The 14,639-nt window shown below is 39.1% G+C and overlaps 1 protein-coding gene across 2 annotated transcripts in view; it reads right to left on the bottom strand.

The window, feature by feature from the left end:
• MAATS1 (MYCBP associated and testis expressed 1) overlaps positions 1–14,639 on the bottom strand; it is a 92,855-nt gene that overhangs the window by 31,836 nt on the left and 46,380 nt on the right. For both annotated transcript variants that reach the window (XM_027868535.1, XM_027868541.1), the window contains one exon: positions 518–675. In XM_027868535.1, coding sequence (XP_027724336.1) covers positions 518–675 — 158 coding nt within the window. The remainder of the gene's footprint in view (positions 1–517; positions 676–14,639) is intronic.

The following is a 14,639-nucleotide window of genomic DNA, read 5'->3' as shown; positions in this document are numbered from 1 at the left end:
AGAAGAGCTGAGAGAACTGAATAGCATGGAAAGAAGACTATTCCTGAATGGTCTCGGAAATTAAAGAATGCCCCAGTTGCATACTTTTAGGATTGCTCTGTAGCCAGAAGAAAGTCACTGCCACAAACACTTAAAACATAACTAAATATTCACATTGGCTACTTTCACTTTATTGTCCAAACTTCACCTCAGGTCTTGCCACCTGGTAAGGTCAATCATCCAGAACTCTAGGACCCCAAAATGAGGGAAACTCTACAGTGGGGATCTGTCCACTATGCTCTTACCCCCTAATTTAAACAACCTGATTGCCAGGCAATTATCGGTGGATTTTTCTAGAATTCAATTTTTGCCTTTTCTCCTTTCTGGCTTTTAACAATAAACCACTATCCATTTCCCACTTCTGGTTGTGTATAATAAGATGATAAAAAATTCAGCATATTTAATTACATAGTCAATTTGAGAGCTTATTTCAACCCAATTTTTCAATTTCTAAGATCTTTCCTGTGACACAAATTACCTGATACATGTGTGTGTCTAATTTTTGACAATTTCTCTTCCTTTTCTTCCTGAAGTTCAGACCACTGGGCATTTAAACGCTTTATGTTCACCTCATTTTGATCATCTTCACGCTTCTTCAATAGCTGTTTGAGGACCTCTAGTTGAAGTTCCTGCAGTCTTTAAATGACAGATATACAAATATATGACATCTCAAATAGGAAGCCTCCAATAAATTACAAATGAGTTCCTGCCAAAAATTATTCCCTTTATTCTGGCTGGCACTCATTTGTCAATTATTTATTTTGTTATGTGACATTTCCAGGGAATAAAGCTTAAACCCATATTCTGAACCTATCTAATATTGACCTAATTAAAATTCTATACTCTTTTGCAGGTGTCAGGGTTTGACTACATCAATAAATCAGATCAAGAAGATTCTTATGATGCAAGGCCACTAGAAAATAATTTCCATGGAAGAAAAATCTTTGCTACTCCCTCTTCACCCTCTTAACATGGAAAAAGCATAGGTTACTTTTGCTACAGGTCACTGGGGAAATTAACCAATCAGTAGAGAATCATTGGAGTGCCTATCTCAAAGGTCCCTTCTGGTTTTAAAGTTCTCTTCCTTCCAGCTATCTATTAAGGACTCCAAGAAATACAAAAGAAGGCTATGACATTCCCTAAGCCCTTGTAGTTCAGGACCTACCACAAATCCCCTTGAAGAGTATTTTGTTTTGTTTTCCAGTTTGTGTGGCATTAACTGCCACTGCCATTTTCAAGGATGACTGACATTCAAATATGGATATGGATTAACTAGTAAATTAGTGCACGTTGAAAGCTCATTTTAGTAGGAAAATAATATGTTAATCCAGAATAAATAAAATAACAATCAGTAACTATTATAACCACCAGATAGAATGGGAGAGTAAGATAAAAAAGACATGAATTCAAATCTCTGTTCTGTTCATTGATTCAGCCTTTTTGTCTTTTAGCCAAACCTATATATCCAAAACCACAGAATCTCAGAGACACAAAGGCCTTCAGAGGTCATTTATTAGGGCAGGTAGGTGGTGCAATGGACAGAGTGTTGGGCCTGGAATCAGGAAGACTCACTTATACTTACTAGCTCTGTGATCCTGGGCAAGTCACTTAACCCTGTTTGCCTCAGTCTCCTCATCTGTAAAATGAGCTAGAGAAGAAAATAGCAAACCACTCCAGTGTCTTGCCAAGAAAACCCCAGAAGGGGTCATGAAGAGTTGCACTCTACTGAAATTACTGAACAACAAAAAGGAAATGTTCACCACAAACTTCAGTGAAGTTTCAGGCAATGAGACTATTTCCTGCCCTTGGGCCAGGAAATTCAATTCAAGAAACTTGAGCCTAAGTATGTACTTACCTAGGAATGTCTCTGCACCTAGTACCTAGGGATATGGCAAACCACTCCAGTATCTTCACCCAGAAATCCCCAAATGGGGTCATGAAGAGTCAGACATGATTGAAAAATAACTAAACAACAAAAGAAGTCATTTAGCCTAATCTCTACCTAGAAAGAAAAGTTTTCTTCAACATTATCATCCTAAAAACTAGTTATCTAGTCTCTACTTGAAAATTTCTCATGACAAGGACCTACTGACTTCCGAAAAATTAGAAAAAAATGTTTAGATATCAAATTTAAATCTGTGTCTTTATAACCCCCTACTTCGATCCTCAAAATCTAAGAAAAACACATCTAATCCCTGTTTCATATAGAAGCCCTTCAAGGACGTGAAGACAGCTATTATGTCATTCCTATTTAACCAGGATTAAGCAGGCTTGCCTCAGTTAGGAAACTGTGAAATGAGCTGGAGAAATGGCAAGACCACTCCAGTATCTTTGCCAAGAAAACCCCAAATGGGGTCACAGAGAGTCGAACATGACTGAAACAACACAACAACAAAATCACCTTCATTTCTCTAGGCTAAATCTTCCCAGATTCTTCAAATTATCTTTATATGACAGTTTTCAGTCCCATCTCCAACCTGGTTATCTTTCTACTGATACACTCCAGCTTGTCAAAGTCCTTTCTAAAACTGGATGCCCTGATCTGAACACAATATCCCAGATGTGTCCTGACCAGGGCTGTCCCCTACAGGGACTATTGCCTCCCTTGTTCTGGACATTCTCTCTGTCTTTCTTAGCACACAGCCTCAGACCTTGTTAGCTTTGGAGATCACCATGTCTGACTCATTCTGAACTTTGAATCCACTAAAACCCCTCTATTTTTTCATATGAACTGCCTGTCTAGCCTCACTTTCCCTATCCTGTACTTGTGCTGTTGATTGTTTTTAACCCAAGTAAGGGCTGGAATTTGGAATCTGGTCATCATGTTTATCAGAGTTCCTAAGTCTTTCAAAGTTATTTATCTTTCCAATATTGTTATTATATAAACTAGCTCCTGGTTCTACTCATTCATTACATTTTACCTTATTAGCTTCAGCCTATTAAAACTTTTAAATCTTGTCTCTGATATCTCTCAGTCACCCCTCGCAGCTTTGTATCATCTGCAGACATGACAAGCATGTCCACCAGGCTTTCTTTCATGGCACTGCTAAGAATATTGTTACGAGGATAAGAAGACGGAACATACATGCCACTATGAATTCCTGGGAGGGAATAGGGAAAAATTAAGTAAAATAAAAATTTAACCACAATTAGAATTAGAAACATTCAAAGGATACATACGTATTTTTCTGGTTTTAATATTTTAAATTCATTTAAAATGCCTCCTGAAACAGTTTTTATTGCTGGCAGAAAGAATAGCAGGTCATTGAGAACTTTTTTGCATCTGAAATGTTTTGTAGCTAAATGATTTTCAATTCTTTTGGTAAAAGTGTGTGCTATTTACTGTAAAGCACCCACCACTTCTTCCCAGGTTTAGATTCCACAAGGGAAAAACTCTAAATAAGAATGATTCTCTGATAGCAGGGAGGGCTCACTAACTGCATCATCTAACGGAGATGTATTTGGAGGTAGATCTGCAAGAAATAGTCGACTTTCTGCATGTATAAACCCTTGGCTTGACAAGTGTTTCATTTTGGAGGAACTGTGTCTCCACACTAACCAGATGCCTTTCTGCATTTTCAGTGTCTTTTTGTAATAAGGCATCTGTCTCTCCAAACTGCGAAAGTGTTAAGGCTATGTACTGAATGCCTCATGTTTAGCAACAATCTTGTTCAAAGCATTATTTCCAGTAAAACTGTAAACTTTTCCCAAAACATAACATATTTCAGGATGATACAACCTTACCTAAAAGGCAATTTGAGATTTTGGAAAGATGACCTTCGACATCCCTTTCAGTTCTAATTCTATGATTCTTTGACAAAGTATCTTTTTAATCCCTCAAGCCTGTGATATTAAGAATTCTCAGGTTATTCAAAATTTTAAAAAAATTTTACACAAACAAAATCAATGAGGTTAAAATTAGAAAATATTTTGGTAAATGGAAGAAATATGGAGAAAAATTTCTGCAGCAAGTTTCACTGATAAAGCTTTCATTTCTAAGATACATAGGGAACTAATTCAAATTTGTAAAAACAAGAGCCACTTCCCAATTGATAAATTGGTCAAAGTATATGAATGGGTAATTTTCAGAAGAAGAAATCCAAGCTATCAACAGCCAAAATCACTAACTGGAAAAATGCAAATTAAAACTACCCTGAGCTTTCATCTTATACCCATCAGATTGGCAAAACTGACAAGAAAAGGAAAATAAATATTGAAGGGATTGTAGGAAAATAAGTACATTAATGCATTGCTGGCATAACTGTGAACTGATCTAGCCATTCTGGAAAGTAATTTGGAGCTATGATCCAAAAATCATTAAATTGTGAATACTCAGAAACACCACTACTAGATCTATACCCCCAAAGAGATCAAAGAAAGAGGATAAGGATCCATGTGTGCAAAAATACTTATAGTCACTTTTGTGTGGTAGCAAATAATTGGAAAATGAGAGGGTACCCATTAACTGGGGAATGGCTGGACAAGTTATGGTATATGAGCATCATAAAATACCACTGTACTGAAAGAAATGATGAAGGGGATGGTTTCAGAGAAGCATGGAAAGACTTGTGTAACTGATGCAAAATGAAGTAAAACCAAGAAATAGATTATATAACAACAACATTGGAAAGATAAATAACTTTGAAAGACTTAGGAACTCTGATAAACACAATGACCAATTACAATTCCAAAGAACTCATAATAAAACATATTACCTACCCTCCTAATAGAGAGATGATGAACTTTGAGAGCACACTGACGTATTTTTTTTAACCTGGCCTATGCAGGAATTTTAAGAGCTGTTAGGTATTCAGTGGATAGAACACTGGGCCTGGAGTCAGGAAGATCTGAGTTCAAATCCGGCTTTAGACACTTATTAGCTGTGTGATCTTGGGCAAGTCACTTAACCCCTATTTGCCTCAGTTCCTCATCGGTAAAATGGAGACACAATGGAGAAGGAAATGGCAAAGCACTCCAGTTTCTTTGCCAAGAAAACCCCATGAACAATGTCCACGAAGTCATATAGAGTTGGACAGAACTGAATGACTAAACAACATCATGTAGGAATTTGTTTTGCCTGACTATACAATGTTAGCAACAGAGATTTTATATTTCTCGATTTCTCAATTGGAGTTGGGAATAGGGAGGAATGGAGACAGAAAAGAGAGAACATGGACCTGAAAATAAAATTTTAAAAATTTTTGGAAAAAAAGTATTATCAGGTACACACTAGGGATATAATAAATACCACTTTAAATGTAGCATAAGGAAACATTTATGACATCAGTACTGGGTCAGTAATAACCTGGGTTGCTTAACTGGGAAGTTCAGCTGTGTTAATTCCTCAGCCTTGCTTCTGAGATTTCAAACTTCCCAATTCTTGTCATTTCTGTACATTTGTATAGAAGTAATTTCATTACTGATGATTGCAACAATACTTGAAATTATTTGGGGTACATATACGTTCCACTAATGCATACCACAATTTGTCTAAGACTTATCTGGTTCTTGAATTACTCTACACCTATCCACTCACCCCAACATCATCTTGTGCCCAACATGCTAGCAGTAAGTCTCTTCTAACTTTGCCAAGCTAGCTGATCCTCAGAAGACAGAAACAGAATGAGCTGCTAACCATATCAAATCTAAGATTTTCCAGTGGAGTAGGACCTGCCCGGCTTGTGATCTCATGCCATAGCCTTTAAAGAAATTCAGCATAGCCTCCATGCTCCAGAGGCATCAGAGCTGGAGAAAATAGCCCAAAGGGATTAATAATAAATGTATTGGCTACTTGGTGCAATTTCACCAATTGGTCGAAGAGAAGCAATGTGGCATAGTAGGTAGAAAACTGACCTCAGAGCCAGGGAGACAAGAGTTCAAGTCTTGTCTCCAAGACAAAATGGCAGAAATAGGAATGCATTCCTGTGGGCCCCATAATGAGTTAGAAAACTACAAATTACTATGTATGTTGTATTGCATTTTTAATTTCTTAAACACTTCTCAATTACATTTTAATCTGGTTTGCTTGCACTTGGGAGTTTTGCGGGCCATGTGTTTCTAGCCCTGAGTCCGACACTTTTGTTTTAGGCAATTCCGAGACTATGAGTCACAAAGAAAAGGTGCTGAACTGTATTCTAGAGGGAGTTTCTTCACTTGGCAGGTCTCTCTGCTAATGAAGTTACAGGTCCATTCCCTAACCCTTAGCAGAAGAACACGGTCACTCCAGGCTCATTACATTTCAACTTAACTGTTCTCTTGTGATTTCTTTCCTGACATTTCTAAGTGGCAATCCAAGACAATGTGCATGTGGTGTGTGTAACAGAGGATATATCAGGAACTTCTGACAGCCGTGTTTAGTATTTGACTAGAGGTTTTTAAAGAATTTATTATACATCACTCGAATCTGTGACATGAAATCAATAATGACTGCAATTTTCAGTTGTGATATTGGTTCCAGTAAGCTGTCAGTCATGGGGAATTTTAGCATCAAAGTTTATTTCACTAATTCTGCAGCATCGGCTATTGAAGGAGCAACTCGCAGATAGCAGCAGAATATAAATCTAGACTTCCTCAAGATTCTCCTGTTCATAGCAATTTTGAAGGCTTTTTCTGCCTTATGCAGTATCTTAGTTGTTATCACTGTTGGGAGTATATAGTTACATAGATAAAATAGTTAAAACGTGAAACACAAGATTAACTTGGTAAATTCTACCTGATAACTATTTCTCCTGAAAAATGAATCTTCAAAGATTATCAACATAATGCTCGTTAAATTGCAAACTGTTATTTGACAACTAATCTCAAAAAGTTTTCCTTTCTCTAGCAAGAATTGAAGGAAATGTATGACACTGATCTCAGATATTTTGCCTGTCAGTTCATGAGATATTTCTTTTAATTTTTAAAAATATTTTTCCAATTACCTGTAAAATTTTTTTTAACATTTTAAAAAATTTTTGAGTTCCAAATTCTCTCTCCCATCTCCCTCCTTGAGAAGGCAAGTAATTTGATATAGTTATGCATGTGCAATCAAACAAAATGTATTTCCATACTAGTCACGTTGTGAAAGAAAACACAGTAAAAAAAAAAAGCCAAGAAAAATAGAGTTTATAAAAGTATGCTTCTATCTATACTCAGAATTCATTAGTTCTTTCTCTGGAGGTAGATAGCATTTTTCATCATGTCCTTCAAAATTGTCTCAAATCATTGTACTGCTGAGAATAGCTAAGTCTAGGTTCACAGCTGATCATCATATAATATTGCTGTTACTGTGTACAGTGTTTCTAGTTCTGCTCACTTCACTCAGCATCAATTCATGTAAGTCTTTCCAAGTTTTTTTTTTTTCTAAAAGCATCCTGCTCATCATTCCTTAGAGCTATGAGATATTTCATTTTTGCTTGCAGTCACTATTTCTTGGAAAGTATTGGTGACTGCTTGGGGCAATAACAAACAATAGCTAGCATTCACACATACACACACACACACACATATATATATATAGCACTATATATAAAGTAAAATATGTACGTGTATATATATATGATATATGCAAAAGAGAGCACTCTTAGGTTTGCTTTACATTCTACCTCATCACATCCACACAACTCTATGAGATAGGAGCTATTATTACGTTACATGTGAAGAAACTGAGGAAGAGAAAGGGCAAGTGACTTGATCAGGGTCATAAAGGCATGTATCTGACATAGATGAAGCAATTTTTGAACTCAGTTCTTCCCGACTCCAGGTTCAACTCTCAGTTCCTCCTGACTCAACTATCCACTGTACCACTCAGCTACTTAATGACATACAAGCTACTATTCAGAAGCACAAATATCCTTTCCTATTTGACAGCGATGCCTTCAGATGGTTTTTTGGTCGCCTTGGATTGTCTGCGTTAGATTAATGTCATCAGGATGAACACTTAGCTCGTCTTTGCTGTTTCATACGCTCAAGTGCTTGAGGATGAATTTAGAGTAGAGATGGGAGTTTTTCTGCTCCAAGTTTTTTAATCTTTTCCTAGAACTAGGAGCCACGAATGCCTGAAATATTTAACCAAACTCCTGAAACATTGGAAAGCAATGTGCAGCTTGCAATTACCTTCACGATTTTTTTGTTTCAAGGCTTTTAAAAAAAAAACAAAATCCACAAGATGCAGAAAAAATACTTGTCCAAGTCCATCTGTCCCTACCTTTTTCAGCGAAATTTTTAGCATCAATTGTTGAAATGACAAAGAAAAGATCTGTAAATCTTTAGATTACAATGTTTTGTTTTGTTTTCCTGAGGTTAATAATTATGTCCCTGATCACATCAGCACTTTTTCCAAACATATTTCCACGACTTGACTTCAGTGACTCCAACAACTGTCAGCATACGTAAGCATACAGCACTATGGCTCTAAAACGTGCAAGATGGGAGGCACATCTCACCAGAGGCTCCTGCTCCAGCCTCCTCCCCATCTCTCCAGAAATAAAAGTCAACTACCTTTTACATATGGTTTTTCTGTTTAAGTCTGTTTTTCCGGATCACCTTCCTCTAGTTCTGACATCCTTCCCACCCCTTGCAGATGTCCTGGGCAAGGCCAACTGAAGTAGTACTTCATCTTAAAATAACGGTAAACACCACCTACCTCTTGCCAAAGAGACAGTGGACTTAAAATCCAGAATGAGACATGGATTCTTGGGCCTGGTCAAGATACAAATTGTTTGGCTAAGCTGCCCACCATTTGTTTTGAGGGTTTTAAAAAATCGTTTGGTGGGGGTGGAGAGTGTTGCATTCGGAGGGATAGATGATAAATGCTTACACAAATAATAGCACATCTTGTCCATGTACATCTTTCTCCTGTAACCACTTCCAGCACCTTGTAATTTAAGCCTAAATATGGATCAGCTTATCCAGTCAGGCTGAAACAGGTCGCCTTTCAGACGCTGCCAAAATCACTATCACTTAAATTCTCTTCTACACAGAGAGCCACTTTTGTGATCCAAACATCCTAGCCTTTGAGGCTGCAAAGCTTCTGAGTATCAGGAACAATATGAAAAACAACCTTGTGGACTCCTAGACTATAAATGGAAAAAGCTGAAATGGAATCTTCTCAAAATCCTTCCAGGTTAAGTAAGCTGTGGCATGATTTCTAGCTGGAGGTGGTTTACTAGGTGGAAGGAACCCTACCCATTTTTGAGAACATCCATTGTTGGATATTGGTATATGTAAAGGCATTGTGTGCCCCTAAATCTGGTTGACTCTTTGTCCAAATGATAAGAAAGTCTTTGTGGGTGGTCTTGCCTAATTCGGTATCTAACAGAAACAGGTCAGACAGTACAGTTTCCTGGAACACTAGTGAGTGATTTAAATCTGTACCAAACATTGAAGGTTTCCTCACTAGTTCCAAAATCCTAACTGCTATTTGCCACAGGACAGTAAAGAGCTGCCCACCATGCTGTCCACTGTGCCATACTTTCTCCTCATAATGTACACCACGCTTTCTTTATGTTATATATATTTTATAACACCCTATCCATATCAAAAAGCAATCAATGTTATCTCCGCTATTCAGAAACCTTCACTGCTTACAAACCTTATCTTCCGACCTTACCTGTTTTGGGTCAAAATCTATGCTCAAACTCATATTTGCTTTTGTTTCCTGATATGCCATGGACAAATATTTCTTGAGAACATTGTAGGCCTTAGATGAACAAAATTTATTTGCCTGTTTCATTTCTCTTTCCAAAACTCTTTGGCCATTTCACTTCTGATGCCCAAACATCTCTAATTTTGCACTGTCTTCTCCAAAGGGACAACTGCTCTAAGCTAGAAGGAGTTCTTAGTTTCAGTGTGTCACAGAACCCTCTGGCAGTCTGTTGGAGTCTAAAGGACTCCGCAGAATGATGTTTTTAAATGCACAAAATAAAATACAAAGGATTACAAAGGAAAACAATTATATTGAAACAGTTATCAAAAAATTGTTTAAAAAAAACAACAAGTTCATGGACCCCAAGTCAAGAAACCCTGCTCTAAGGACTATATGCAGGAGAAATGACATATCCAGAGATTTTTTTTACAGCATAATTCAGAAGACAAATACCCTATCCCTCCTCAAAAAAAAAAGTATTTTATTTGAAGTAGTTTTGGCTGAGAAGCTGTGTGCAGCAAGGAAGACTTAGATTCAGTGCCACCTCTGACATATCCTGGCTGTTTGACACCGGGTAAACCACTTGACCTCTCAGTGCCCCCTCCCTGCCCATCCTGCCCCCCCTCCAAGGAAACTTGTTAAGAGTATCAAAGTGACAAAACAGTTGTAAATATGCATTGGTAGATGGGGTTTCCTCACCAGAAGTTTCCTCTACAAATAAAATCAAAGTCTAGTTGAAAAAAAAAATAAATGAAGACTTGGCTAAATGGATAGAAAAAGTGATGAGTTGCCTGCCTGAGCAGAGGAGGTCTTCCTGCTCCTACCCTGATGCTCTGAATGATGGCAGTAAGGGCTTGTGTGAGTGTTTATCCACCTGGACTAATGTTTCCTGTACTTTGCACTGAAGTGACTTTTCTACACGCGCTCATGAATGAATAACCCCATATCCACATAGCCATGTCAGTCACCTTTAAAAATAGATATCCCCCACTTCCTGTCCCCATGCCTTGGCCTTGGCTGTCCTCCAGCCCTGGAATGCCCTCCTGCATTAGCACTACCTCTGGGAAGCCCCCAGCATAAGGGCCATCATCTACAACTGAAGACTTTCCTAATCCCTCCAGCTAGTTCACACACACACACACACACACACACACACACACACACACACACACATTTTTGTTGTTCAGTCATTTCAGTCGTGTCTGACTCCTCGTGGCCCTATTTGGGGTTTTCTTGGCAGAGATACTGGAGTGATTTCCCATTTCCTTCTCCAGCTCATTTTATAGAGGAGGAACTGAGGCAAATAGAGTTAAGTGACCTGCCCAGGGTCACACAGCTAATAAGTGTCTGAGGCCAGATTTCCACACAAGAAGATAAGTCTTCCTGATTCCAGGCCCAGAGCTCTGTGCACTATGGCGCCACCTAGCTGCCCACACATATACATACACACATACATACACACACATATTGCACATACCTACATATTTACATGACTCTCCCCCAAGAGAATAGAAAGTATAAGCCCCCTGAGGGCAAGGACTGTTTTGCTTTTGTCTTTGTATCCTCAGTGCTTAACACTGGACCCTGTACAGAGTAGGTGCTCAAAAAACAAATGCTTATTGGCACCAATACCACAGAATGAGCAAATTTACTTGAGCAAAATACATATCTAGATGGGTCTATAACAAATATGAACTTAAAAGGTTCAATATAGCTGATATTTAGTAAGTACATATGGTAGCTCCTATCAAGAGAAAAAAGTTTCTGGTGAAAAAAGTTCTGGATTTGGAGCCAGAGAGCTTGGTTTTAAATTTCAGCTCTGCTACATATGACCATGTAACCTTGGTCTAAGGACCTCACTGGTGCCAATGTCAGTTCCTTCATTTTCAAAATTAGGGAGTTGGATTCTAGCCCAACTAGATCACTAAAGTCTCTTCTAGTCCTAAATCTAGGCTCCCATCAAATCATTTACAATCTAGTTGGGGACAGCAGACATAGGAAATAGAGAACAATAGAGAATAGCAGAGTTTTAAGTGTCACATGATCTAAAAGTGCTATAGAGGAGTTCAGAGATGGGATGACATAAGAGTCCTGTGAAGGAGATGGGGCTTTAGATTTCTGATAGGCCAGGAGGACTGAAGAGAACATTTTAGACAAGGGGAACAGTACAAGGAAAGAAGGAGAAGATGAACATGGTATGTAAAGGACCTCACAGAGACTGGTCTGACTGGAGCAGAAAGGAATGAGGAACAAAGGCCAGTTAGGTAGGGTGGAACTAGATTGTGGAGTTTAGACTTGACCTGTAACGTAATATAGAAGCCCTTCAGGAAGGTTTTTAAGCAAGGGAAAGATAACATGAAAGCAGAAGAATATTTTTAAGAAGATTAGTCTGGTAGCAGGATAAATTTAGATATAAAGAAATTCAATTTATAGAGATGAAGTCTGAAATACGAGGTGATTAGGGCCTATATTTGAGGCCATCAGGTTGTGGGAATAGAGGAAAAGAAACACATTTGAGAAACAATTTGAATGTAGCACTCCCTCTCAGAAAGCCTCCAAGAAAAGCTTAAAGATCCATTTTTTTTGAGGCACTCTGTGGGTCAAGTGAGCCCCTACTGATGTATCAACTTTTATCAACTAGAGGATGCATTAGTTGAAAGCAAAATACATTTAAATAAACAGTATAGCAAATATGTCTTTAATGTTCTTCTCCTGCCGTATTTCTGAAACTAACATTTTTGGAATTACATCAAGTAACTGTGGGAAGAAAGAGCACTCTTGCTTTACTCAGTACTGAAAAGTAAGGTAAAAAGATCTCCCAAGCACAGACAGACTATGTTCTTCCCCAAGTACCACATCATGGGGAAGTGTGTGAACAAAGGGAACACACATGACCAAAGAACACACGTGGAAGGAAAATAGGGAGGGAACGTGCCTGAAACAGCGCATGCCAAGAACCCATATGGCCAGAGCACATTGCTAGAGAGCACACACGTCAGGATCCCACGTGATCCTGTGTCATCACATATGACAAGGCCTGCTCATACCTCTGATGCTCTCTACAGAGCTACCCTACAGTCCTCTGGTGATATCACTGACTGGACCTCCATGTACTCCATCATCTCTTCTGGGCATTGCATATTTGTACTGAGCACCCTACGTCTGCTCTCTGACAGGTGTTGCATTCTAAGTGCTTGGGTATTTCTCATTGCTGAACTTCTCTCTATTACCATCTCCTGAATTTCAGCTCCTCAAAGCCTCTCTCCTCCCATAACTAAGGTAGAAGGACTAGAAAGTTGCTCCTTTAACAAGGGTGGGCTGAGCACTTTTAGTAGAGAGGAGGTAGGGCCAAGCCACTACAGTCAGCCAGACAGCCAACAAAAACCAGGCAGAGAGTCACCAGGCTGTGATTACTTGTATCCTTTTAACTCCTGTTGTCCAAAGCAACTTCAAAGTCCATGGTTCCAGAAAACTATCTAATGCAGGATTAGAAAATTCCTTCTAAATAGTGCTACATCCCTGATTGGGATTCTGTACTTCTAAAGCTCAGTTGAGGGACTCCACCAGAGAAAAACCAAAAGAACGAGGTGTGGAGGGTGGGGCACCATGGTAAGTCCCATTTCCAAGAACACCCCTGGAAGACAAATAAATGATGATAGTATCTGGGCAGTCACAAAAAAATCTAGGTGAAGAACCCCATTTGGTGTTTTCTTGGCAAAGATACTGGAGTGTTTTGCCATTTCCTTCTCCAGTTCATTTACAGATAAGGTAATTTAGGCAAACAGGGTTAAGTGACTTGCCCAAGGTCACACAGGTCTTCCTGATTCCCGGCCTGGCACTCTATTTACTGTACCACCTAGCTGCCCCATACTTACTAGAATATTAATACGAATGAGGAAGTGAGATCTGCTCACCCAAACCCATGGGCAGCCACCACAAAGTGACGGCAAAGTCATGCTTATTCACCATCACAAATATTCAGCAACATCACCACTGGGAAGGAATTGTCATGCCTAATCTTACTGGTCCTTCCATCTATATGACTGAGAAGAGTTAAATCTATTAAAGGAAAAGTATTTGTGGACTACCTATTACTTTTTATTCTATTTACTAGCCTTATGGACCAGTTCAATGGAAACTGGCTTGAAGTATGCACCCCGCCCCCTACCCCCACCAAAGAGATCTAGCAAATGGATGCTAACACGTTAATTACTTCTAGCTATTTAAACAAGGCTTCATTGAAGTCCTCCCCTCATGTCTCCCTGTGGGTGGGGGTGACTGTGGCTGGTCAAGGGATGTACCAACAGACCTGAGTTCTCCAAGGCCTACTTCCTAGAAAAGCTTTGGGCATAGACAATGTATTAGTTGACAACCACAAGCCTGGCTAAACTCAAAAAGGTTTATCACCAGATTCATGGCAGGATGGTAGATATTTTGGCTGCATCAACTCTCAAAGGCCATCTGCTAACACAAAAAGGAGTTAAAATCTGCACTGGTAGAGGGAGAACCCACAGCATGAAAATCAAACTTTGAAGAACTGAAGTAAACTGGGCAATGTTCCAGTCTCCATTACTAATGTCTTAAAGCATCTAGGAATCAATTTTTGCTATCAATCAGTCAGTCTAGGACAGGCCTAAGATAGAGCCCTCGGTACACCCAACGTTAGCAGACATGACCTGGATGAAGATCCAGCAAAGGAGACTAAGATAGGTTGGAGGAGGATGAGGACAGAGTGGTGTCCTGAAAACCTAGAGAGAAGAGGGTATCAAGGAGAAAAGGGTTATCAACAGGGTCAAAGGCTACAGAGAGGTCCAGAAGGATGAGGACTAAGAAAAGGCCACTGTCATAATGGGCAAGTCCAAGCAGCTATACACTCAGCTAAAACACACCCTAGACTGGAGTCATAGCACAGTCCTGCTAGTTAGGGTGAAGCTGCCTGAATTATCTGACCTCACCATCTCTCTCTCTTGAGACA

This window comes from Vombatus ursinus, unplaced genomic scaffold (genome assembly GCF_900497805.2).
Source record: "Vombatus ursinus unplaced genomic scaffold, bare-nosed wombat genome assembly UNPS02001419.1, whole genome shotgun sequence".
Taxonomy (NCBI): domain Eukaryota; kingdom Metazoa; phylum Chordata; class Mammalia; order Diprotodontia; family Vombatidae; genus Vombatus; species Vombatus ursinus.
The sequence above is the reverse complement of the archived record's forward strand: the minus strand, read 5'-3'. Positions and strand labels throughout refer to the sequence as shown.